The sequence below is a fragment of the Scleropages formosus genome, chromosome 3 (genome assembly GCF_900964775.1).
Source record: "Scleropages formosus chromosome 3, fSclFor1.1, whole genome shotgun sequence".
Lineage (NCBI taxonomy): Eukaryota > Metazoa > Chordata > Actinopteri > Osteoglossiformes > Osteoglossidae > Scleropages > Scleropages formosus.
Genome location: NC_041808.1, coordinates 686034 through 713109, shown reverse-complemented (window position 1 = coordinate 713109; position 27076 = coordinate 686034). Strand labels below are relative to the sequence as shown.

The 27076-nt window shown below is 49.9% G+C and overlaps 2 protein-coding genes across 10 annotated transcripts; both read right to left on the bottom strand.

Annotated features, from left to right (window-relative positions):
• Nucleotides 1–5623: 5623 nt before the first annotated feature.
• On the bottom strand, nt 5624–11443 carry LOC108924748 (protein yippee-like 2). Of its 7 annotated transcripts, none has more exons than XM_029250111.1 (7): nt 9471–9545; nt 9048–9132; nt 7676–7803; nt 7249–7478; nt 6414–6457; nt 6038–6146; nt 5624–5750 (listed from the first exon to the last, which is right to left on the bottom strand). In XM_029250111.1, the coding sequence occupies exons 4-7, from the start codon at nt 7354–7356 to the stop codon at nt 5661–5663; spliced, it is 351 nt and encodes a 116-aa protein (XP_029105944.1). In that variant the 5' UTR covers nt 7357–7478; nt 7676–7803; nt 9048–9132; nt 9471–9545; the 3' UTR covers nt 5624–5660. The 7 variants fall into 7 exon arrangements, with proteins under 7 accessions (XP_029105944.1, XP_029105940.1, XP_029105942.1 ...); XM_029250107.1 differs by having other exon boundaries at nt 7686–7803; XM_029250109.1 differs by lacking the exon at nt 9471–9545 and adding an exon at nt 9260–9307 and having other exon boundaries at nt 7686–7803.
• A 415-nt stretch (nt 11444–11858) lies between these two features.
• On the bottom strand, nt 11859–26947 carry LOC108924861 (progranulin-like). Of its 3 annotated transcripts, none has more exons than XM_018736494.2 (16): nt 26852–26947; nt 24906–25046; nt 23369–23447; nt 20935–21041; nt 20549–20705; nt 20326–20438; nt 19199–19328; nt 19019–19110; nt 18250–18394; nt 17914–18011; nt 17147–17380; nt 16348–16575; nt 15557–15826; nt 15125–15358; nt 14814–15029; nt 11859–13702 (listed from the first exon to the last, which is right to left on the bottom strand). In XM_018736494.2, the coding sequence occupies exons 2-16, from the start codon at nt 25044–25046 to the stop codon at nt 13562–13564; spliced, it is 2385 nt and encodes a 794-aa protein (XP_018592010.1). In that variant the 5' UTR covers nt 26852–26947; the 3' UTR covers nt 11859–13561. The 3 variants fall into 3 exon arrangements, with proteins under 3 accessions (XP_018592010.1, XP_018592008.1, XP_018592009.1); XM_018736492.2 differs by lacking the exon at nt 26852–26947 and adding an exon at nt 25715–25840; XM_018736493.2 differs by lacking the exon at nt 26852–26947 and adding an exon at nt 25715–25840 and having other exon boundaries at nt 20326–20435.
• Between the last annotated feature and the right edge of the window lie 129 nt (nt 26948–27076).

Sequence of the window (27076 nt, the reverse complement as noted above, 5' to 3'; positions counted from 1 at the left end):
TTTTGTTTTTAATTAAAGTTATCAACTTATGAACAAAATGGCCTTGTTGTGGTTTGGTTTTCTGGACACACATCTGTTACGCTCAAAGCGTGCAGGGACGTCGGGAACATGACGTCCCGCTTCCCTGCAAAGCACGATAATTGGTATAATTCGTAGAGGCGTGTCGGCGCCCCCTCTTATTGGGCGCAGCAACTCCGGTAAAATCGAGGTAACATCCACGTGACGCCGACACGCTTCCGGAAAGCTCCAGGGCTGCTTCGCGGTGTGCGCGCGCAGGCGGCCGCGAAAGACGACCGTTCGAGCAGCTGGCGCGTAGGTCCGGAAGCAGCGTCGTTTGCGTCCCGTCACGGGCCGGCTGGACCCTCCTGGGCCTCGCTGAGCCCAGTGTGCGAAAAGGGCTCTTCCGAAAGGCGCCCGTGGGCCTCGGAGGCGCAAACGCAGCCCTCCCTTTAGGGACACGCCGTCCGCGTTTAGGCGACACACACCCTTCCTTTCCCGCCTTTTCAGAGATGCCGACGAGCAAAGCGGTCAAAGTGCCACCAGGGGGCGATCTCTGCTGCTGGGCTGCGGCGTTGGTGCCACGTGGCCTGGGACATCAGAGCCGAGGTACTAACCCACGACGGACCGTTGTTCTCGCATCCGGCGGTCAGTCGGTCGGTCAGCGATCTGCCCCTTGTTCTGCTTCCTTGGCGACAGTTTGCAACTTATTCCCGCAATTCACTGGATCTGAAGCGGCTGTCGAGTCACCGCATCTCATGCTTCTTTTGCCCCTCGGAGTCGCCCCCTCTCCTCCGCGTTTCGCCACGTGCGTTCGGCAGCAGAGCGCTGAGGAGACCACCAGTGGAACCTGCAACCCTGCAGGTGTGGGGTGGCTCTGCCTTCACGCCGACTCCCAAGATACCTTTCTGAACTGGCCACAAATGTAATAATATTCCACAGTGTTTATGCCCCAAAGACGCCTTTCACTACCCCAAGTACACGTCCTTCGGCCAAGATCCCGAATCGCTTCCTTCGATCTTGGCATAGAAAGTGCTAGAACGTTCGATTCCCAAGTCGGCACCTTTATTATTATTTAATAGCATATTGAACCTTAATCCCCGCAGCACGTTGCGGGCAAAACCATCCTTCGAAACGGGAACCCTTTGGAGATGGATGGCGCATTTTCCCACGGTGAAGTACCGCCATCATTTATAATATCTGCCAGCTCTTGCTTCTCAATACCGGCCTCCCGCCAAAGTGCCCGGTCGGCCCAGTCCGTCGCGAGCGTGTCGTGTCGGACGAGTGATGCGCGAACACCGCTGAGCTGAGCATCGATACTGAGGAAGATGGCCGCGCATCACCCAAAAGTAGCACTGCGTCCCAAACCTTTAGGTAGCGGCGCTCTTCATGTGGGTCAGGCTGCGGGGGGCGCAGCGCTTGGAGCGAAGGACCCGGGTTCGAGTCCCACCTCCTGCTACGGTGCCCTTGCTGAAGGCGTTTCTCCGAAGGGGTAGCGTGAAAAAGGACCCTGCCGCACAAAACGGGGAATGACGACGAAAGCAGCATTAGTGCCACAAATAACTGCACGCGAGACTCGCGTCACTCGCGGCCCTTCCACGCGCTCCTCTACCGCCGCCTCGAGTCTCGGCTCCATTTAGCGGCAGGTCGAAGGTCACAGGACGAGTCAGCTGAGCCTCCACGAACGAGCGCTGCGGCGGCACCGACGCGGATCTCCCATCTGCGCATCCGCCGGGCCGTCGCCCGGCTCGCTCTCGTTAGCCGTAATGAGTCGTGCGCAGATGGCCCCGCCGCGGGCCTAATGCCTTTAGCGCTGCGCCACCGGGGATTAGAACGCCCCGGGGGCACCGAGAGCGCCTCCTCCCGTCGAGCGGAACGTCACTCCTTTGGAAAGCGGCGCGCGGCCGGTCCAGCTCGCGCCACCGGAGGAGGAGCAGAGCTGGGGGCGAGAGGCCGCGATCCCGCACGTGGACCCCGATGTCACGCCCGGGGCCCCGATCGGCCACTGGAAACGTGCGGTTAAGGCGCGGTGGCACACGGACGCGCCCCGCCAGCTGTACGCCTGGGGTTTGCATTGAGCCCTGCGCCATCTGGCACCGGGAGGGAGGGCAATTATCTAACCCGCCCCCACCCTTCCTAGTGCCGTAGCGTCTGCGGTCGGAGCCCATCCCCCGCTCCGCTCATACCGGAGCGCCTCCGCAGCGTCCCTGGTGCCCCTCCCGGGAGGGTCAAATCCTTCACGCGGCTGGACAGACGGGTAGGCGCATGGACAGACAGACACTCCACTGATTGCGTGCTGCTGTAGCTTCACCGTTTCCTTCACAGACAGCAGAGCAGCGACTGCCCCCCCCCCCCACGCACGCACGCACGCACGCACGCACACCACTGTATCTGTTACACCTGCTCCTTTACACACCCCACACCGAGTCCAAGCGTCCAGTTGCTGTTCCAGCGAACGTCACAATGGACAAGACGTATCATCCGTCGCCGTGCGTCCAGCGTCTGCGCAACGTTTCCCCGCCCCATTTGACGCCTTCCGAGGCGCAAGCCGAACACACCGTTACGTGATCCCGCAGGCCGTTCTTGGGGAAATCGGTGTAAAACGTGCTCGTGAATCGCAGGAAGAAAGACGATGTGCAGCAAAGGAGCGAGTAGCTCAAGAGACGAACTGAGCACTGAACGTCCACCATCGTTTCATGAGGAGAAGCGGGAGGAAGGAGCCCCCCCCACCTGTTAGACGACCTGGGAGCAGTAACAACTGCGAAGGGAGGGTGAGAGAATGAACACACACACACACACACACACACACACACACACACTTCACGGGGAGCCAGAGCCAAACCCGGCAACACCCGGGGCGGGACGCCAGTCCATCGCAAGACACCCCAAGAGGGACTCGAACCCCAGACCCACCGGAGAGCAGGACTGTGGTCCAACCCGCTGCGCCACCGCACCCCTGGGAACGAAAACGCCGCATTTCATTCGCCGTCGGTGGTCTTAAGCGCTGCGGAAGCGAAGCGAATGATCTGGTCCCGAGAGTCGAGTGTTTGGCTGGAGGCAGAAATGTATGAAATAAAGAGAAATATGAGAATAAAAGAGAAAAGTGAAACTAGACATTTTTCATCCTATTGAGGAGCCACTGAAGAACAAGCAAAAGTCACACCCGGAAAGCTTTCCGACAGTCGCCGACCGACTCGCTTGTTCGCCTTGGAGACGACGTTTTAGGGTTTTTTAAATAAATACGTATCATTTATTATACATTATCTGTGTAGAGGGTTTACATTCACAACATTTGCATCAAGGAGCGAAATGGGACTGGAACCGTTACAATACCTGCAAGCGAAAGGTGGTCCTCGAACCCACCGAACCCCACCCCCACCCCCGCTCCAGGGAAACGAAATCCAGCTCCCACCTCAGAGCTGTGAGAACTTGTCGGGTTGAGGGAGATGCACACAGGTAGGTGGGCTCTAGTCCCTCGTTTCACACGTCACGCTTCACTAAGTGACTGAGCGATTCCAGGAAAAAAAAAAAGACGCAACAAAACACTTCAAAGTTCAAGGTGGTAAAACACAGTTGACACAGAGTCACATCGCAAGACGCTCGTAGGACTGATATTTATATCGAATGTTAAATTTAGAGCCGTCAGTGCAGGAGCCCCCACGAAGAAGCGCTGATGTACAAGTAAAGGCTGCCAAGAATGAGCCCCCCCCCACACACACACCCGGGGTTTGCTGGGGGCACGAAAACACGGTACAAACACCGAACAGCAGCTCTTTGTTTTAGCAACACACTCGAGTCGTTTATTCTTCCTACGGTGAGGAACTACGTACCGACTGACCCCTTTGTACAACTGGCTACTTTTTACTGTATCCTGCAGGGAATTACTTTCATCGAGGGATTCGAACCCGTGTCCTGGAGGTGCACGGCGGTAGCGCTAACCACTGCGCCCCCTGCTGCCCAAACTGTGTGACATTATGCGAAGCCCAGCCCACCTTGTGCTGCAGCCACCAGCGCATAACGCCTCCCCCCTCCGAGGACCCCTGGGGGGCGCCAGGTGCGAAATGCCCAAAGCGGCCGAGCCGTGGCACACTGACCCAGCTTTCTATAGAGCGCACGTGGGCTGCTGGGCGGCGCCGCCTTCTCACTGGAGCAGCGAGTGGACAGTTTCCAGCATGTCCCCCGCCACCCCCCAGCACCCAGCACCCGATGGCCTATTTAACGAGGCTCCGCCCACAGTACAGGGACCATATAATCCTGTGAAATGCGTTTTATTGGAATATGAGCTCTGTTTTTGCCAACAGTTGGTCACCAAGGAGACGATATAAACACAGCAGTGGGCTCACAGTTCGGCGCTCGGCTCGGGGGACCGGGCCGGACATCTTTACAAAGCTGCCCAAACGGAGGCTCCTGGGGAAGACGACCGGGGCGGGACATTGCGGACAGTGCCCCCCTGCGGCAGCGCAGGCTTCGGGGCTCCGCCCTGCGGACAGACGCAGCTGTCCACGAGTCCAAATTGAGCAGACGGGCTCTGCGAGAAACACTACCGTTTTACCGTGTTTTTACGAGCAACGTTCCTCAAGCGTCCGGCGCTGTGCTCAATCGAGGTACCGACCCTGGACCCGAACAGCGAACTTTGGCTCTTCCGCGAAAGGGTCGGTCGGCGGAGGTCAATTCGGAGGAAAGGGTCGCGGGGCGAGCGGACGAGGACGATGGGGACGAGGAGCCAGGGGCCGTGCCGCAACATCGTCCGCGAGCCTCGTTTCGCACCGCGGCGCACGGAAATGAGGAGACGCCGAGCCTCTGCAAGACGAGAACTTTATTAGCAATAAAAGTTACGATACATTTTCATCGCTTCCTCTCTTGTACAAAATACGGTAAAACGGAAACGTTTCCCGAGCGGAAAGCGGGAAAAGGCCCTCGAGCAGCAACGGCCAGAGGGAGTCGAGACGAAGCACACGCTACGCGGACGACAAACGGGTGCGCAAGCGAAGGATGCGTCGAGGCACAGGGGCGGGGCCATCTGTCCTCCGGGAGCCTTCCAGCCAATCGCGGGCCCGCGTTTCGCAAACTTCGCCACGATACACCTGGGTTCTTCGGTAGCGCCGGGCCCCCCCAGCGGGTTCGGCGCGGTCAGGCGGCGCGTTAGAGCGACGGGGTCGAGCGGGCAGGCGTGTCCTCCGGCGTCCCAGCGACGGGTCGACGCCCTCCCCGGACACGCAACCCCCACGGCGACGACGAACGAGACGGGACAGGTGACGCGCCGTTATTGGCCGAGGTCGGCGCCGCTCACACACGGCTACGGTAAACACGGTAACGAGCGGCAGTAAATAAAGTCAAACGAGCGTTTGTGTCATTTTCTTGTGCAACAAGCAGGCAGTTTGACTCGCTGCAGAACCTGGTGTGTGTGTGTGTCTGTGTGTGTGTGTGAGGAAGAGGACTGGCTGCCTGTGCAACCTGGAGAGGGTCACACTACTGTGCAAAAAGTGTGTTTTCCATGTGCATGGGAGGGAATGAGTGGTTTGTGTGTGAACACACAGGTACACACACACACACACACACACACAGCGATTCCCCCCCACCCCAAAGAAGTCCGCAGGGGTGTGTGAGCTCAGGAGGGAGTGTGTACCGGCGAAGTGGTGGGGGTTCCGTTCCGGTCCCCCCCCTCAGTCCCAGCCGTTGTCCTTGATCATGTGCGCCAGTTCGATGATGAACTTGCCCTCCTTGTACTTCTGGCTGCTCTCGAAGGCGTGTTCCTGGGGGGGGGGGCAAGACGACAACAGAGCTCCCACAATGCACTTGCGCACCAGTCAATAAACTTTATTATATAGACACTTCATCTCTGCTCTGGATCCTTTCACGGCTGTACCACGGTACGGCGACTCTCGCGGTCGAGCAGCTTCGGCGCACCTGAGCTCAGCGGTCATCTGACCATCGCTATGACAACCGGGCGCCCACCCGGCGCACCGCGGTCATTTACCTCGGTTCGTGTTCTCGTGGCCGGCGCGTGGCTTTACTACGGTAGGGGAGAGGCGCCACTCACGTATTTCCAACCCAGCGTGGTCTTGCAGTTCTCGCAGTAGATGTCGGCGACGGCGTGGAGCCCCGTCAGCAGGACCCGCTCCTCCGCCGGCCCGCAGCCCACGTTGACCCTGCGGAGAGTCGAACGCCTCCGCTTTACACCAATATTCTTTCAAAGGCTCCGTGGGGGGGGGGGGGGGGGGGTCACCTGAGGTAAGCAGCCGAGGAACGTTAAGCACGTGCCTCGCGCTAAAAGCGCAAGAGGAACCTGGCGGGACTTGGGTTCGAGCGCAAGAAGAGAAATCCTTCCCCCGCCGCAGCCCCCGTGGACCTCGCGACCCCCCTCCCCCGACTGGGTCCGAACCCGGGGGGGGGGGGGGCGCAGCGCAGGTACTCACACCGAGTTGAAGAGATACGCTCTGCCTTGGCTTCCCTGGAATGACTGGAAGAGAGAAGGAAAAGGGGGCCGTGAGGGAATGTCCTCGTCTGAGGGACCTCGTGTGTGTGCGTGCATGTTTTTGGGTTCCACTTCCCAACCTCATGGATCATCGCCATGGAGACAGGATGCTGAGCCCTGTCTGCAGGGTGTTGCTCACCAGCACGACACACATAAGTCACACAGACAGTATGGCATGAGTCAGCATACTGGCTGGCTCTCTCTCCCTCTCCCTCTCAAATTTTGAATTTCCCACACAAAGGACTCGGATGTAAACGGACGACCCTGACGGTTCACACACCAAATGAGTACAGATGAGCTGTGTGTGGGGGGGCATAGTGCTGCACAGCCTCCCTCCACTGGGAGCCTTCAGCTGTGTCACAACAGACCCCCCCCCTCCCTGCTTCTGCACATTTCGTATTTATTCATTTATTTTCTCCCAGTAACAGAGTGTTAAGCTGCTTACCCTGATTTACCCATTTACACAGGTGGGTCATTTTTACTATGCTCATTTTATACTATTCATTCTGATCAACAGGGATTTGAACCTACAACACTATCAGCTGCCCCCTCATTAAAATATGCAGCACAAATAAAGGCATCATGGACCAGTAACACTGTTGCAGAGGTGGGTAAATTCAGGTCATACGTGGTAAAAAGCAACAACACAAGTCCTTTTGCACAAACATGGTTGAGGAGAGACGTGACGACTACTGGAGTCTCCTGTCCTGACACCCCACCCCCGATCCCGACCGGTAAGTCCTCAGCCGGAGGCGGTTGCCGTGGAGACGCGTCACCTTGGAGATGAGCTCGTCGTGGTTGGCCAGGTGAGCGCGGCAGTGGATGCAGCTGTAGGTGCGGTGGCAGCTCGGCAGGTACGCCTGGAACGTCTTGGAGCGCGTCATGGTGACCGCGGAGGGGGGGCGGTGCGGGAAGGGGCTGCCGGTCCAGGACGGCTCGCAGGGGAAGCACCGCGGCACGCAGGTGAGGGCCGTGGCGGGGCGGGGGCCGGGAGGGGCGCACACACCTGTAACGCAAAGTGCTGTTAGAAACGGCCGCGCTTACCGTAGTACTCGCAGACAGACACTTACTGTGGAAATCAGACGCATGACCCCGGTTAGCAATTTATTGCATTTACCGCGGTCTCTCTGCACTCACCATACTACGGTAACGTCCAGTGATCTGCCCTGAAACCTCGGCGAAGGAATAATTAGTCGTAATTACCTTCATTTACCTCGTTATCTAAGTGTTACTGCACCCTCTGGGGTCAGCAACTGTCCGTCCGTCCGTCCGTCCATCATCGGTAGGAAGAGCTGAGAGGTCACGGGTTCGAATCCCACCTCCCGCTTACCCTGAGGTGACACAGTAAAAATTACCCAGCTGTTTCAATTGGTGACGCAGTTACTTTGGCCCAAAGTGTCAGGTCGACGAATAAAGGTGACAAGCCCTGAAATAAAGGAGCACAGAGGTCCACTGCAGCACAGCTGCGTCCCCAAGAGGGACCCCACAACCTGCTGGCGCCACCTGGGTCGAACCCGTCTCCTCGCCACCTCTGTCACACAGGCACAGCGGTGCCGTCCACAACTGAGGGCAACGATAACAAAGGGGACAACTGTGTCCCTGCGCTGGGTCGTGTCCCACACGGCAGCGCTAATGCTAACGCTACCCCCCCACCCCACACAGACATATTCAGTAAATATGTGGCCCTGAAACATAAATCCACTTATGAGGCACTGGAGCAGAGCGGCTCATCCTGCCACACACAGCTGGCACTCGCACCGCTGCAGTGACCTTCGAACCTGCGACACAAAGCAGGAGAACGAGGAGCCATATGTCACAGCCGTCTGCCTCCGCATTTCTGGGGGGGGGGGCTCTTGAGCGACACCGTTTACACTGCGTGTGTGTGTGTGTGTGTGTGTGTGTGTGTGTGTGTGTGTGTGTGTTGGGCTCTCTGTCGATCGTCAGCCTTCCCTACGGGCACCGCAGGCCATAGTGCCCCCCCACAGGCTAGAGAAATGCTGGTCCTAGAGGGCAGCAGTGACAGTGCGCGCGCACACGCACACGCATTATGTAGGGCAGAGCTGCAGCCCCACAGAGACAAACAAAATGCTTGAGAACATCTGGATCACTGGAGCAACATGCTGTTGGAACAGCTGTGACCCCCTCCCACCGCCACACACACACCCAGAGGGGCTCTGTGGGTGCTGGGGGGGGTGCCCAAGGTGTGAATGGGGAGGTGCAGAGATGGCCTGGCAGGGGACTGGAGTGCATATTTGGGGGATATGATCCACTCTGTGTGTGTGTGTGTGTGTGTGTGTGTGTGTGTGTGTGTGTGTGTGTGGTCAGGCATGGCACTGGACCTGTGTAGGGGGTTCAGAACAGCAGGAGAACAGCGACCCCACAGTGGCTCTGCTCACAGGAAACTGGGGGAAAAGGCCACAGTACCACACCAGATACTGTTTTATACCGCATTTACACACTGCGCTACCAAAAGTGTATTACCTCTGACTGAGCTGGCAGCACCGCGTTTTACCGATTTTACCCATTGTCTATTTGCCCAATCCTGCCTAATTAGCATCCTCCAAGTGTTTCCTACCAGTGAGTGGTTAGCGCTGTGCTCCCGCAGCCGGGAGGTTTGGGTTCGGATCCCAGCGCTGTACAAATGGCCCAATCGCTGCCTCCTACGGTAAAAAATACTACATGTCACGGACTCCGAGTGGAACAGGAACAACAGGCCCGGCGTCATTAACAGAACCCAACAGGTGTGGGTTCGAAACGGAACGATCGATCACACAGTAAAATCCTCACCTGACTAAAGAGACCAACCCTAATCATAACAACAATATAAACAATCAGTGACTCCACGCAGGACGCCAACTACCGTGACCATGGCAACCGGCATAAGCGCACGTTGACATTAGCGCTGAACAACAAAGGAACGCGCCGCGCTCTCCGCTACATAGAAGCGCCTTCAAAATCAAAGCGCCGCACCGTCACGAGCACCGAGGACAAAAGGTACCTTGGAACGGACAAGGTGGAGGGACGGAGCGCACACGTGGCACTGCTGCCGCTTCTCTTCCTTCCAGAAGGGCACGTTCAGGGGGCGCGAGCGGGGCGCGCTCCCTCCCCGCCTCGCACAGCCTCTGCCTGTAACGCGCACGCCGAGCGCTGTGTTTTGCTCGCCAGCTGTACCGCCGTCCACATGACTGACAGCGACGGCGGCCAATAAACGCGCCGGCCGAGCATAGCAACATTGCGCCGATTGGCCGGGGCTGCTCGCCACTGGCCAATAAGCGCTCGTGCTGCCGTCCACGAGCAACCGCGGCCCTGTGTATGGCGCGGCCCCACAACAGCGGCCACGCAGCAGCAAGGCGCGCACTGCGCAGGCGCACGGCGCTCTGTTGGAAACTGAACGTTTCGCGGGAAATCTATGTAAAACGTTATTTATTACGTCGGTATCGGTGCCGCGCGAGCGCATCTGTGGCAGAGAGGATCAGTACACACTTTATATGTGACACGCATCCATGTGTACAGTTTCTTTGCAGGCAGGGAGGGAGGGACCAGGGTACCCGGCCCCACGCTGCTCAGTAAATTTACATGTATTCATTTAGCAGACGCTTTTGTCCAAAGCGACGTACATCTCAGCAAAAGTACCATTTATGCATATTACGTTAAGAGAAACGGACACGGACATAGTAGCTGCAGCCGTTACACTCGTTCCAGAAAGAATACAATTTAAGAGCGGCACGCGTCGCCGGAACGCGACACACAACTTCTTGTCACAACTAGTGATCATCGGACAGAAGGCGGCAGGAAGACGCACAAAAATACTGCGCTTTTCTTTTACGTTTCGTTCCTACATCGGAGCACATGATGCTCCGCGGTCCCGTTAGCGGTTAAGGCCACACACGGGACACGGGACACGCAACGCAGCAGCAGCGCTACTGCTGTATTTTCAAAGCAGGAAAATGGTCCAGGGCGACGGGGACTCGCGAAGAAGAATTTATGCCTCCTTCGCGACCTCTAAGAAATGTATGAAATGTCATTAGTTGGGGCGTGGTGTGTTCCTTCTGAAGTTAGAAACGTGTTTTTCGGGGCCGTCCGGTTCGCCCACCGAACCCAACCCCCCATCCTTTTAGCAGCGTTTGCGGCGAGACGCGTTGCTGCGCTTCTACCGCCCCCTGCGGGCCGCCCGCGGTACTGCAGCAGCGCGCATTCACAGCGCAAAGCGCATTCACAGCGCAAAGCGCATTCACAGCGCAAAGCGCATTCACAGCGCAAAGCGCAGCGGCTCCGTTCCGTTCGGTCTCGGAGCCTCTTGCGCTCAGATGAACAACAAAAGAACATTTGTATGCAATAGATAACGGACCGGAATAAACAGCCATGAAGCCCACAGCTGACAAAGGGCTGAGGAGCCCCTAGAAAAGAGCACTTCTGGATATAGAAAATTAAAACAGCAGCAGTTATTGTTGTGCCATAGGGCACACAGCAACATACGGCACAGTGTATAGATGCATCACAGACACGGCCTTATTTCGAAATGTCTTTGAAAAGAGCTTTAAGTGGTTAGATCGCCTGTCCTGCAGAAAAGGAACATTTTTAAAAAAAAAAAAAAAAAAAAAAAAAAAAAAAAAAAAAAAAAAAAAAAATTCTTACTGCTCTATCACACGAATCATCAGAACCAACCAAAAGAACCATACAGCCCTTGAAGGGATCCTCTTACCTGTCCAGGTACGCAGTCTGGTGAAACCTGGCCTTCCGTCTCCAGCAAGTCCTCCTGGAGTGAGTGAGTGAGTGAGAGAGAGAGACTAGGCTCCGCTCCTTTAATACTGGCGCAGTGGAGCTGAACTTCACATCAGTTTTTGCTGCAGATTAGTTCTCAGAAACCAGATAAACTAATCAGAGAAACAAATTCATGCTTAATTAAATCAGTTACCTGAGGTCAAACTGCTGCCCAAGGCCCTAGGCTGATCTATTCATTGCACACTGAGTGAAGCCAAACTCAGACAGCAGCTGGACCAAAGATCACAACTGTATGTCACTACGCACGCACGCACGCACACACACAAGCCATGATTGGTTTGGTCAGCTACATCACACACTCCTAAACGTAAACGCAATTAAGTGCAACTTGCGTTACTGAGCCGTTTTTAAAATGCTGCAGTCTGAGCTACCGCACTTATGGGTAACGGACATCGGTCACTCGCCCTCAGGAGCACCAGACACTGCGCTCATATGGCGCTTTGGCCACATTTGCGTTACTGTCAGCAGAACTGCCTTAGTGTTGAGTGTGAAAATATCTGGGACTGTTTGAGCATCGGACTTCAGTCCCTAAACGCACTGCGCGTGTGTATGTGTGTACAAGCTGTGGCAGATGATCATATCTACTCACATTTATCACCCTGCTCTCTCGGGGGGAAGGGGTAAGGGAGAAGAGAGGAGAGAAAAAAAATGCCTGAAGAATTCAGTTCTTTTATTTCACATCACTGAGCACTGCACTCATTCCACCGCAGTTCACACGTTCACGGCAGCAGAATAATCTGCACTTGTGCGTTTCCACTCATGTCAATTTACAGTGACTGGGCATAAAAGACATTTTTTCATTAGAAAAACTGAAAACGTTACTTTACACATTTCCCCCACTGTTAAAATCATTTATTCAAAGTGAGAAGCTGACACCCCTGGGAAGTACAAACAAAAATTTACTGGCAGTAAGTGAGTGAGTGAAAACATACTCGAGAAACACACATTCTATGCAAAGAGTACTACTGTAAATCCACGCGCTAATATTACAGATGAGGAATTACTGATTGTTATCTTTGTAGAGCAGGACAGCTGTTACTATGTCATATCGTACAGGTGTAAATTCAAACATACTTCTTTTATAATCTGCAATCTGTCAACACTAGTTATGCCTAGATACAGAAAACTCAAGGTCAGCATGGCAGAAATAAAAACTGCAGTATAAACAATGGAGTACTCAAAATTGCTCCAATAACTAACATGTCCTTTGAAACAGGGTGCAGATACTGTTTACTCCTCTTCAAGTACATTGATCTCTATGAAGCAGACCAAGAGCAGCTATTCATCAAATCAATGTTAACGAGTGCTGTTCTGCTCCTTTTTAGTGTAACATTAAGATCTACCTGTACTGTATAGATTTAAGTGCATTAAAATACTTAGGAGATACTTTTACTTGCTTAAGCAGAAGAAACAAATGTTGATATGCTCTCTTAAGAGTGTCAGTTTATTTTAATTTGAGAGAAACACTTAAGTTTAAAAAATATATACTGTATATATTGGCAATTAGCGGAAAGACCACAAGATCCTGGCAGTGACTGTTGCCAACGGTCAAATCATATTGTTTGTAACTAACTGAGTGCAAAATAGGTGAACAGAGAGTGAAGCTGCAGTGCAGGAACAAATGAACGTGCTCACGATCACCAGAGGAGCCCAAGAAGTGGAGTGCATCGCATCACAGCTGGAGCGTCAAAGTACGGAAACATCGCGGGTCTCCCGGGCCGACACTGGGGAAGTAAGCAATGGGCTCCTTCCTAAAAACACACTCCAGCATAAATCCGTTACGAATCCATTCAAGGAGAGAAAAACTCAATTTCAATGTGCTACGAAGAGACTTAGAAGTGAGCTATGAATAGGAGCTCTGAGTGTTTGATGCATTTCCCTTAGAGCTGCACCCAACTAGTGATGTGCTGATTACCTTGAGGCACCTTCACATGTACAAGAAGACTTGTGCAGTGAAAAATGCAGAGAAACCCCTTCAGCAGAATCAAGTCAACTTGCCTTATGCACAATGAACATTGTAAGAGGCCACCTAAAGTAAACGGAGACAGTGTCCACACTAGTGTGGTCAGTGGCAGGTTGGGACTCTGCTGGACATAATTAGCTGAAGCCCCATCATGTCCTGCATGGAGGGACACGTACAGTGGGTGACACGTCTGCATTCAGATCCCTTTGATTTAAACAGTTCACCATTAGCGCAAGATAAAAATCACATTTGTTTTTAAAATGGGACAATGGGAGAGAGTGATTTCTCTCACTTCCCCCCGCCTGTCCCGGAGGTGGAGAAAGTGTGAACGCAGCAATTTGGCGTCACACTGGGATGAAGGCTCTTTGCTCCAGCGCCGTGAGGGAATGCCACGTCTGCTCCTGTGTCCTGCTACAGGAACCGGCTGCTGGATCACAGCTGTAACCCGTGGGGCAGCAGTGTTTCATATCGCTGCAGCACACGGCCTGTGGGAAGGGCAGGAGAAAAAGGAAGCCACAGGTCTCACTGGGATCAAAGTCAATCATTCCCCTAAGCTATTTAACACATTTGCATACATAAATATTATATGCACACTTGGTCCTTGTATTAAAAACATTCGAGTTATGAATTTACAAAGGTTTTATTTATTCCCACCCCATAATTTTCTTAACTTTTCGATTGTCAAAACACTTTTTGATGGCGCAATTACTACCTGTCAACATCCCACTCTCAGCTTGGAGCACGGGGGGGGGGATAATAGTCCAAAGTATCTATGAGCACCAGATGAATTCAACTCCTTTCCCAGTGTTTACAGCTCTTGTCTGGTGTTTGCCACGATAAGTAATAAAAATGAACACTGAACATGTTTAATGGATAAATTGTCAACTGTCAAATAAAATCTTGTGGCAATTATGCCTTTATTTTAAAATGACTGAAAATAAATTAGTTTAAGCTACATTTAAAGTTTCTTAAAATCTCACTGCATATTGTTTATTATAGTTATATCAACAGACTTTTACAAGACTTTGGCAGTGAATAAACTGAGGTGTGTCTTATTAAACTGAGGGATGTCTTGAGGACCCAGTGTACACAACACACAATCATTGCCAAAGTAATAAGAGTTAAAAATCATTTGGCACTAAACAGTATTTTATGAACTTGCAGTTCAAAAAACTCAGTGCAGCTACAAAGCCATATTCCAGTACAACTGACCACTTCTCAGTGGGGGTGTGTCCTGATAGTGTTATTGGTTTTCCATTGACCTGATCAATGAGGACAATGGGAGCAACTATACGAGGAGGACGCTTCAAGTGTAACTTTGGAACGAAAAGAGTAACATCTCCCTGGTGTTTTTTTTTTTTTTTTTTTTTTTTAAACCCACACCCATTTTGAAGCTCAGTGGATTGGTCCTTCACATGGATTGGCGCAACGTTACTACCGCCCTGCAAGCACTAGCCTGCAAGTGTCTGCTATATACGTTTATAACACATTTTCTTTGTACATCATTACTACACAGGGCAACGCTACCATTTAACCCCAACACCTTTAACTGAACCAGTTGAAAGTGCTCTGGACGCCCTGTTGCTGCAGCACTACCTTAGGGGAAGGGCAGCAGGCCCAGGTGTTGCCCGAGGTCCTGCAGCAGGTTTCGCCATCTGAACAGCCACTACATTGGGGGTCCTTTGAATCTGGAGGAGACACCCGGCTCACAGGGACATCCTGAGGTCTGCCATCTTTTTCACATGTACCCGCTTTCATGTTGCATGTGTAGCCCTGGGGGCAGCAGTGCTCATGGTCTGCGCAGCACACAGCCTTGGAAGGGTGACAGGGGAACAGGAGTGAACATGGACATGATCCGCTGAGGCCACATTGAGGCAAAGGGGCAAGAAAGGACAGATGTAGGTCACCTTGACAAGTGGGCAGCAGCCCCACTGCCCTGTGGGAAGCCGACAGCAAGTGGTGCCAGCAGCACAGCTGGTCTCCGTGTCACATTTCACATCTTTGGGCAAGGCAGTGCTGCTCAGGGCCTCCACCTTCCTGTACCAGGGGATCACCAAGTCACCCCGGTCACAGGAGCTCTGTCCCGGGTCACATCGGTAGCCATGGGGACAGCAATGTTCTCCGTTCTCACAGCAAACAGCCTGGAGAGACACAAAGAACATGGACTTGGGTAGCATTTACTAAAAGGCCGATGGAAGCCATGTTTACTCTGTGGAGGCATACAGGAAGCATCATAGAGAGTTCATGAGTCAACTACAATAATTCTATGGGACACGATATGCTCAGTGGTGCTGGCATTAGCTTTCATGGGAAACTTAAAAGATGCAAACAGACTGTACCTTTGGCAGAGGACAGCAGCCCCACTTCTTGAGCTTCTTCATGTAGCAGCATGTGTTGTCCCTGGGACAGTTAGTATGGGCATCGCACTGATTTCCTTCTGTCGGAACGGGGCTGGAATCCACAGCCTGAGTGGGACCATCTTTCTGCAGCGCTGGCCGCTTCCTAAACCACGGGAGGCTGAGTGAATCTGGCCGTTCGCACGTCTCCTGGGAGACGTCACACTTGTACCCTTTGGGACAGCAGTGTTCGTGATCATCGCAACACACCGCCTGGGGAAAAACACCACATTTGAATTAAGACGGCTTTATATAACCTGCAATTATTTGGCGTTTCAAAATCCAGTTTTCCCCACATACCCACTCAGGATATTAATACCACTTATTGTTAATGGGTCTGGACTTAGATAAACCGTACTGGCCCAAGTTTCCCATTTTAATTTTATACGCAAAACCCTTCACAAATGAAACCTCCAGTAAGTTGGCTGTTACCCTATAGACCAAGTATTTTAAAAAAAAAATTTTCCAGAAAAGTGTGAAAAGTAAAACTGCACAACTTTCATGCGTTACACTACTTTTTCCTCTTTGTGACATTACACATCATTTAGGGACATTTTGGAGTGAACTTGGGTTTGGGAAGAACTGAAAATTGTCCCTTAAAAAAATAATGGGACTAGTTTTCAGTAACAAATTCAGACCAGATAATGATGGAAAAGCGCACAGTACATTAAACCAGGTGACCCTTCAAAGAAGGTCACCAGAAGGCACACAGGGGACTTGGGGGTATGACTCACGTGGGGGAGGGGGCAGCATGCCCAGTGTCCAGAGTTCTGCTGACAGCAGGTGGTCCCGCTGGGGCACACAGACTGCTCATCGCACTTCTCATCGAGGCTCCCCGTGGTGATTGCGGGCACCTTCTCCAACCAAGGCAGAGAGCCGGAGGGGTCATCACAGGTCTGGGCGGCCAGGTTGCAGACGGTGCCATGAGGACAACAGTGGACATGGTCTTCACAGCATACAGCCTGGAAACGCAGATGGTTTTCATAACTGAAGGCTCAAACACAAACAGTCAAGATGAGAACAGAGGATGAGCATCAACTCTGAACCTTCATCCACATTCACTGCTGCCCTCATGGTGTCATCAGCAACTTGTTACAGCAGTATGTTTCTTCCCATCATGCTGCACGTTGTACAGGAATTAATACATAAGACTCACTATGTCCTCCTTGTCCCAGCACAGAACAGTAACATGACTGCACTAGGGAGGGGGGGGGTCGAGTCATGCAACAGACCAAATCACTTCAACATATCAAATACAGGATTTTAAAAAATTATTTTGATGTGATGGTAAACTTGTTATACAAAAAGTTAAGAAAATACAGCATAATGACAAAATAAGAAATGTGATAAATGTTTTATTCATGTGACACTGGATTACAGTGATTTTTTTGTGGTCCACTGTGGAAATTTTTTTTTGAAAATTCTGGAAAACAGCATGAAGTAATTGTGTTGCAACATATTGCGTGGAGACTGCGTGGTCATGAAGCGTAGTACAAACCCCCCCCCGAGCACCTGAGTCTGTGTAAACTCTACCTGAGGCAGTGGGCAGCATGCCCAGGCTCCTGAAGAGCTCTTGCAGCAGGTCTCATCCCTTGAGCAGGATGCAGTGGAGTCACACTTGCTGCCTGCTTTGCTGGCTGTCCAGCTAGAGGATGCCACCCTGTCCAGCCAGGACATGGAGCTCATGGAGGTGTCACAGCTGCCAGCAGACAAGTTGCACACTGTATTTTGAGGACAGCAGTGGATGTGGTCGGAACAGCAAACGGCCTGCAGAGGAACACCAGAGACAGTGGTCCCATTGTGGGACAGTTACTGAAGAATTAAAAGGGAAAAAAACCCTTTGACAGACTAGTACATTTGTAATTTTAATTGATCTGGTGGAGCTGAACAGTCCTTCATACATTCATCTATTAACAGAGGTTCACAGAAGATCAGTCATGCATAAATGTCAAATGGATAAACAGGCAACCATTTAATTTACACTGGGTTCTAACCATGTTATGAACATTCAAATTACCAGTTTTTGAAAGTTGTAGCTTTTTACCAGTGTATTCACACATTGCTTCTAAGAAATAAATGCACAGTTAAGTTTTTGCTTCCCAATTTGTATTACCACAGCACTCTGGTGTAGTAAGTGGAATGAAATCTTTCCTGCTGCACTGTCCCCCCCCCCCCCCCGAGTCAAGCAAGTTCTCTGGAGGCCCAAAAGAAAACTAAAAGACTAATATGTGAATGAGATGCAGAACAAACAGGAGCAGCAGGAACAGGCAAGATATGGCAGTTAGTCACTGAAGAGGTACCTGAGAATAAGGGCAGCACGCCCACTGCCCCCGCTCTGTTTTGCAGCAGGTGGTGTCATCAGGACAGGCCACCGAGTTGTTGCAGGGAACTACGCCAACTAAGGGCAGAAATCAACATCAACAAGCCGTTACCATGAGGAACGCAGCAGCAGCAGCGTGGGGTTCTCTTCTCCGGAGAGGAAAATACTCTGTTCAGAAGTCTGCTTTCTGGTTGTATCCATATTAATGATTTATTATTAATGATTATTAGAACAAAGTGGAAATAATAAGAGAAGCTTGAAGAGAAAGAAATGCCCAGTGTGCACCCTCTAGGCAGATGTCCCCCAGCAGCCCTACCCGTACTCTCTGCAGGAGGTCCCCTTCTGGCAGGCAGCTTGTGAGCCCAGTTGGTGCTGCCGCTGGGAGACACGCAGGTGCTGTGGGCCAGGTCACACGTGGTGCCTTCAGGGCAGCAGTGGAGGTGGTCGGAGCAGCACACAGCCTGCGAGACGACAGCCGAGTGTGAGCAGAGGGATGTGTCCCCAACAATTAGTCGACATGTCACATCCCCCCCACTCCTTCATGGTTACCCACACTAAATGCTTTAATAACGAAACTAGTTAGAGCAATGCTTGGCGGATTCATCTGTTGAACCTGTGCAGAGTTTTTCACGTTACTAAAATGACACTCAGGCGCACCACACAGGAGCTGTAAAAACTGGAACTGAGTTGAATTAACAGGGTCCTGTAACACATTCCAACTGACTGGATGGATTTTACTGAGTACTAACAGCTGGATGTGAAAACAGGCAACATTCACTACATAAAAAAGTTTTGAAAATACACATATGAAAAAGATGCAACAAGGAAAATGAACACATTGTTGCATTTTGTAAAATGTCCAATTGAATATTTATGAAATGAGGACATAGCAAACTGACACTTCATTATTTCTTCATTACCAGTTAACCCAGTATGAAATGAGGGTTAAATCAGAGTTTGATTGCTTTACAAACCTCTTTGAATTTGACAAAAATGACATATACTTCAGTAAGATGGTGGTTTACGACCACAAAATGATTACTACAAGTATGACGATTACATATTAATAAAATAATCCCACTTACTCTAGGCAAAGGACAACAGCCATAACTGCCGTTATTCAGCATACAGCAGGTGGTCTCGTCGGGGCAATGGGACACCTGGTCTGGGCACACGACTGAGACACAGCAAATAGTCAGTAAGAGGCACAGGTACAAACTAACGCCTTCCTTCGCAAAGCCCTGTGAGTAAACACACTTCCTCACCAACTCTGAGCACTGGGGGGAAGCGCCTGGCCAGAGGGGTTTGTCCGTCAGCGGATACGCACACCTGGTGTTCGAGGTCACATGTGGTGTTTCCAGGGCAACAGTGCAGGTGGTCAGTGCAGCACACAGCCTACAGAGCAGACAAACACGTAATTTAAAGAGACGTTCCGTACAGTTCCACATAGAGGGCAGCGCCTCCCTACTGCCCGGTCTCCAGTGTAATGCTCCTTGTGCCTGTCAGCTCAAGACCAACTGCCACAACAGCAGGAGGGTACTGATACCAGTATTTCCAGAAGCTAAACTCTTTCTTTGGACTGCTCCACTCTGGCCCACTGCAGTGAAAAAGCCAAGCCCAGGCCAGACAGTACCATTACTCCAACTACTTCTCCAAGTCCCACCACCCATGTGCCTCCAGCTGCAGTGCCGGGCACCGGGTCACATCTTGGTGTGACCGGGTTTGTTTAAGTAAGGCTATGTGTAGATGTCAGAGTAGTGCTGCTCCAGTTGTGTTTGAGCTGCAAAGCATTCCCACGATTCTTCCAACCTCATCTCTCTGCATGGGCTTCCAGTAGCTGCCTGCACCAAGTTCAACGCTTGCAGGTAACAGCCTACAAGAGAGTCAAACTGCTTAGCAGTGCCAAGAGGTTCTGATCGCTCCCTGAAATCCAAGAGTGCTGTGCTCCTCCACCTCTGGCTGCTTGGTAGGGCCCAAAACAAAAAGTGTGTGGATTCATTGTTTTGGCTCCAGTGTGGTGGAATGAGCTCCCTGTGTCCCCTAGAGCTGGCAGCATTTCAACATTCAAGAAGGATCTCAATACCCCCCTCTCTCCTTCAGTCTCGCTTTTCCCCTCACAACTCCATAAACTTTCAGCGTCATCTTTGTATTTTCTGCCAGTTCTACATGCAGTTACTCGTGTGATGCATGGGGGCAAAGACAATGGTATTGGACAAAGTGATTGTGCTTCAACAATCACATCTCACATCTCTTTGCCTGTTGAAGAAAGGCACTTTAAGTTAAACACTGCTTTGGAGAAAAACATCTGCTAAATGAATTAGTGTAAATGTGAAGGAGATTATGTACGGCCATCGTAAAAGAACAGGCTTTCTCAGTCACGCTCAAGACTAACATTGGGAAAGGGGCAGCAGCCATAGGATCCACTGGTCATCTGGCAGCATGTGGTACCTTCAGGGCACTGGCTCTTCCCATCTGGACAGGTTATGGATGCTGCTGTCCCAGCTGCTGAGAGAGACACCACATGAGGTTAGAGCTGGGACAGTCCTCTTCTCATTTCTCTACAAGGCAACAAGCAAACTTCCGGTGAACGTGAACATTCTGGTGCGAGGGCCTACCGCTGTCGACGCGCTCCTCCGATAACACCCTCCTCTTAGCAGGAAACTTCCTATACATGAGTGTCTCTTCCAGGGTGGGGGAGACACACTTGGAGTGAGCAATGTCACATTTGGTTCCCTGTGGGCAGCAGTGCCTCCTGTCTTCACAGCACACTGCCTGGAGACACCAGATCAACCAGCTGGGCCATAACTCAGTTTTGAGAAAAGACAAGTGGTACATTGAGACACTGCCACATGACAAGTATTTTAGTGAATTCGCTCAAGTATCCCAAAAAATTAAAAGTGGAACTGACATCAGCTCAGGCCTCCTCAAAGCGACATACATGTTCCGGGTAGTTAGAACCCACATGCATCCGGCCAGTTTGAAACCACAAACCCAGCTGTACCTCGACCATGGGGCAGCACCCCCAGCTGCTGTCCGGGAGCTGGCAACAGGTCGTCTCGTCTGGACACTCAGACTCGCCATCGGGACAGATGATAGCCTCCGCATGGCCTGAGGAAAAAGTCAAGAGTCAGACCCAACAACGTCTGATAACCTCGAGGTAGCAGTCGGACAACGGCGCTCAGACAGCCACAACATTGACATTTATTCATTTAATTGACGCTTTTCTCCAAAGCAACTTACAATGTTAAGTTATTGTACAACTGTTCACCTATTTATACAGCTGGGTAATTTTACTGGAGCAATTTTAGGGTAAAGTTTTCAACTAGCAATAATCGCGCCTCGGATAAACCTCATAGGCTACGGACTGGCGTCCCGTCCTGGGTGTGTCCCCTCCCCCTCCGGCCTTACGCCCTGTGTTGCCGGGTTAGGCTCCGGTTCCCTGTGACCCCGTATGGGTATGGGACAAGCGGTTCTGAAAATGTGTGTGTGAAATTTTAGGGTAAGTACTTTGCTCAACAGTACTACAGCTGGAGGAGAGAGTCAAACCTGCTGTGGCAGCTCTAACCAGTACAGTACCTGCTGTCCCCATTTTTTCCAGTATCTTGGGAGAAAGAGTACCAGTACCTACAGGAAGTCGACTGAAACCTATTCCATTCAACACTTAAGCTCTTCAAACTAACAGAAATCAATTATAAAAAAACCAACCGTGTTTATTAAAAGTACCACATATTTATACCTGCACAGAACACACTCAACTGCTCAAAGAACAGCAGGGTGTGGACAAAGAGAGCTGATGATGGAAATATCATCTACACCACATTTATTATGGTAGAAAGGCGCTGGGCCAGAAGAGTGCCAATGGTTTGAGGAATGTGGTCATTACAGCTCTAAACTTTCGGATAGTTTCTGTCTCTCGCAAACTGGCCTTATTGTAAGGACTAATCGACTTCGTTACGACACTGACTTTGCCACACAGTTCTTGGTTCAGCCACGTGCTCCGAAGTCACAACTTCGGGTCTGTTAGCAAGAGCTGACTTGAGACGCTACTCCTCTCTTCTGAGGCCTTTCTGTTGTTTTGTGTATGCTGAAAGGATTTAAATATTCCACTAGTGACATCAAATTTAAAATGTTTTAATTACATTTAAAGTTTCTCCACAGGGTCATTTCATAGAACAAATATGCCTTTTTTTCATGCTGTAAAGCATCTGCTTACAAGGTGTGATCAGTGAGACCCAGTTGCTACTTCTCACTTACCCCACAATTAGTTTTACACCATTTTTATAGTAAGATTCCCCCCCCCAAACCAATTTCTGAGTTAACAAGTATATTTCAGTAGTAAAACTACATGTTTTCCAGTTTAAGGTATTAAGCACTTTTCTGGCTTCTGTCTCAGCACCTGCAGCATGTGCTATGGCCCGTGCCGTCACTCTCCTGGCATCTCTCTCTCTCACACACACACACACACACACACTCTCTCACACACACTTACACACACACTTCAATGGCTCCATCTTTCTGGCCAAGCATGGAAATTTTTTCAACTTTGAAGAAGCTGTGTCAGCCCTCATTTTTACCATGTTCTTATGCTTGGTTTTGTCATGATGTTTCCTTGGCCTTCTTTACACTAGCTTTACCTGGGTAGCTGTCTTTTTCCTGGCCCTTCAGCTCCTGTGTAATTAATAATAATTTCTCAACTAGGCATGTTCACCCTGCATATCCACTGAATCCCTAAGTAACTTTTAGTTTAGGCCACCAAGTCTGATCAAGCAGCTGCTCTTCCCCGCCGCCCCCATGTGAGCTTTTAAACATTAACTTTGGAGATTTCCAGACTGTTTGATGCAGTGAAACATCAGTAAAACAAGGAAGGACACCTTTTTAAAGAATTTAATTATAGTACAGCTTGCTTCACTGTCCTCAACTTGGAAAGACAACCTGAGAATCGTTTGTGTAACTTCACAGCTCTCAAAGGTCTGCACTGCGTTTTTACATTTATTCATTTAGCTGATGCTTCCCCCCCCCCCCAAAGTGACTTACAATGTTAAAGTATTTATAATTTACCCATTTGTACAGCTGGGTAATTTTACTAGAGCAATTTAGGGTAAGTACCTTGCTCAAGGGTACTACTGCTAGAGATGGAGAATGAACCTACAACCTTTGGATCCAAAGGCAGTCACCTAACCACTACGCTACCATCTGTTCATAGGGCCACTTTACTGTAGGTGACAGAGTACTATTTTGGAAACTACTCTAAAGTGAATGTTTGTAGGGACAGTCAACCACACACTCGTAGACAGTTCTGCTCACAGTCGTGATAGGTCTAGTTGTCCAAAGAAAAATGTGTACACCAGTTCCTCCATACAACAGGGTTAAAACAGCTTCACAAGATGATATCTGAAAAGATATTTTTGAAAAACACACTACAGAAATATTCCAACCTTCTTTCTTAATGCAGGTGGTTCCATCTGGACCGTGCTGGTATCCCTCAGCACACTGGTCGTCTGAAACGGACAAGTCCTAGGAGCAAAGAAGACATCACTGCTCTTTTATACATCAGTCTATCTGAATGCATGCTGATGAACTCAACACATGTCAGGACCTTTGTTGTTCAGAATAGTGTTTTGTCCTGTAAAGCTTATGACTATTGGCTACATATATTTTAATATGTACAAAATAAAATCTATACATAAAGGCATAACATCACAGTATTTTGAACATGCTGATAAACCATCAATGATCCATGCTGACTGTCAGCCCCATGTACAGTATATACAAAATCAGTTAACCCCAAAGAATTACAAAAAAAAAAAACTAAAATGTTACACTATAGCAGACATGTCTTTCCCCATGCAATGAAAGACTTTAATACACAATTTTCACGCTTGTGTATTTGGACAATGGAGCTATGTGATCATTTGTAAGAATTAATTTCTCTCCATAGGCACAATCTGTCTGAAATCTTAAGAGATGCAGAAACAATAAAACACAGACTTTGTATAACCCAAACATACAGACATTCTATCAATTAGATTTCAAATAAAGACAGCTGGTAGCATAGTGATTAGAACTACTTCCTTTGAACCCAGAGGTCCAATTCCCACCTCTGGCTGTAGTACCCTTGAGCAAGGTACTTACCCTAAATTGCTCCACTAATATTACCCAGCTGTATAAACCCACAATCTTTACACACATTTACATTTATTCACTTAGCAGATGCTTTTGTTTTGGGTAAAAAAAATTGTAACCTTAACACTATAAGTCTCTTTGGAGAAAAGCATCTGCTAAGTGAATAAGTTTAAATGTAAAGAAATGTCTAACGTTTTACATCTATGCCTTCAGCCAAAACAGCTCTAGAGGGCAACACTTTTGTTTCAAAGCATATAGTAGAGGGTACATTGAAAGGTGATCAGCTACAGGTAGGCAGACAGTTTGGGAACACTCTCCTACCTGACTAAGTACACTCCTCTTCCTCAAAACTAGTTGCACCTCATGAAGTTTGCACTCTAAGTTGCCTTGAACAACAGCAGCTGCTAAATGAATAACATGACTGCACTTTTACTTTTTTCACTTCTGCTATTATGATGGCAACAAGTCAGTGAAGGTGGCTCTGAAAAGTCAGCTATCGGGAGGTGTACAAAAGCCAAACGTGATCATTACAAAGGCGAGGAAAAGCCCTGCAAACCACAGCAGGGGTATTAGATGAAACAATGAAACTCAACAGGTATATCTTGGGGTATCACCCAACGTGTCTCAAGTGGAAAGTAGGCCACATCCTTGGTGACAGGTGAATCACACCTTTCCCCATCGAAACAAAAAAATGTGCTTTTCGTTACAGAGGTGTTCATTCACAGGCAATTTACACTGAACAAACTAATGTGGAATCTGTACATGTAAACACTATTTGCTGATACCAGAGTATCCAAAGCACGTCTACATTCTTGCTTAAGGCCGACGGGTCCTCAGCTGCGAACTCACATTCGGCAGTGCACAGCAGCCGTACACACCGGACGCTGAGAGGCAAGGTATGCTGCCGTCGTCGCAGTGCACAGCATCGGCACACACTGGTGTCCAAGTGAGGGCCAGCAGACTCAGACACGCAAGGGCGCTCGTCCACATCTGAGCAAAGAAGGGGGGGGTGGTCAGAGGTACATCTGAACACAGCAGCACATGGACAGACAGGGGCAAAGGGAGGATAACAACAGGAAACAAGAATAAAGTGGATCATCCACAATAACTACTGTTGAGCAATGTGCAGTCCCGCTCAGCTGTGTCTTTACCACAGAGCACAAAGAATTACTTCAATCATTTGTGCAGTGTCCTGTGCTGGTCCAACACAATCTGAAGGTATGGATCACTCCTCCTTCTGTAGAACCCTCAATTAAGGGACTTACCCTACCATGAAAGTGGCAAGTCAATCTACAAAGGTAGCAGTGTGTCATTTCTCACTGCAATATTGTTAATTCTGATGTAACGAGTGCTGTTGTCTGAAGCAAGGACAAATTAGCAACAGCTGGCTTCAGAAATTCTTTGTTAGCACACACACAAATGCTGCACACTGCAGATAATCTTTTTACCTTTATCAGCAAAATTCCAGCACTTCTAGATATGTTACCAAATAAATCTAAGATTTGATGATGAATATATTGGAGGGGAGAAAACATTTGTAAATTGAAAAAACCACACACACATTAAAATCAACCAACCCTGAATTAAAATGAGTTTAGTTTTTTTTTTTTTTAAAAAAAAATGCATCTACATTTCCACAGCCTTTAAGCAATCCTTACAAGTGAATGATTCATCCCAGAAACACGTGCAGTCTTACTCATCCGCTTCCGGATCCCCAGCCCTACGGAAGGACAGGCCAGGGCGGCACAGCGAGCAGCACTGCCGTCTCACGGTGCCTGGGTGGTGCGAGAGAACGTGGATTCGATCCCCGCTCAGTCTGTGTGGAGTTTGCATGTTATCTGGGTGCTCTGGTTTCCTCCCACAGTCCAAAGACATGCTGTTCAGGTTCACCCATAGTGTGTGAGCGACACAGAGAGCGTGTTCCACGGACATATGGGTGAGGGACACATTGTAAGTAGCGTCTCTAGCAGTGCAAGTCACCGTGGTGAATACGGTGTGTGCGCGCGCTGATAACACTATAGAGTTTACTGGAAGTCACTTTGGAGAAAAGTCACAGTGTCTGATAAATTAAGTAACATAATAAACAGACAGGAGCTGTAAACGCTGTGGAAGAGAGTTGAATTCAATGTACTGACCGCAAGTCAGCAAAGTTTGGCAAAGTAACAGCTGGGAAACAGACTTTTCACTTTTGCAGCAGAGAAATTTTGGAAAAATGGAGCAAAAAGGCTTTTGAGGTTGATAAATGAAAAAGTGTAAAAACATTACGATGCTCGGAACTCTAACTTGGAGAGGTGCAACAGCAGCAGCTGTGGACAGAGTTACAGGATATCATACATTTACATTTATTACTAGGTTAGGAAGAAAAACAAACAAACAGTCTAGTCTTCACACGTAATTAATACTGATCATCTTCAGTTCATCCTGAGAGATGAGCTCGTCTCTGGAAACAAACAGCAGTTGAGTTGTTAACTCCAAAACAAACAAACAAGCACCGAAGCAGGTTTCCTCGGTGCCGCATACAGTGTGATACACTCTGGACACATCGCAGAGACACAGACAGACAGTGTGAGCAGCTCGCTACCTTTACCCTGGTACTAGTGCGGTGTGTAAAACACAGGGAGCCCAAAAATGAGAGCGAAAGAAGAGACAGACAGAGAGAGAGAGAGAGAGAGAGAGAGAGAGAGAGAGAGAGACAGACTCCGAAGAAGAAGCCTGAGTGAGGAACACTGACTGTACCGAGTTGCGCCCCTGGAAGAGCTCACAACGACGTTAAACACACATGTTGAAGAACTTACTTTACTTCACGTCACTGTTACAGCGCTCGCGGCGGAAAACAGAATTAAACCACGAAGCGGTTTCAGCCTCAACCCTCCTCCTGCCTCAGAAATATTCTCTCGTTACAGATCCGCCCCCCCAAGGCTACCGTCACTACTGATTGGCGAAACGGTCCTAGTGTCGCTCTCTGATTGGTGCAGCTTGATGTCCGTCAAGATATCACATGACCGCGCACGAACCATCAT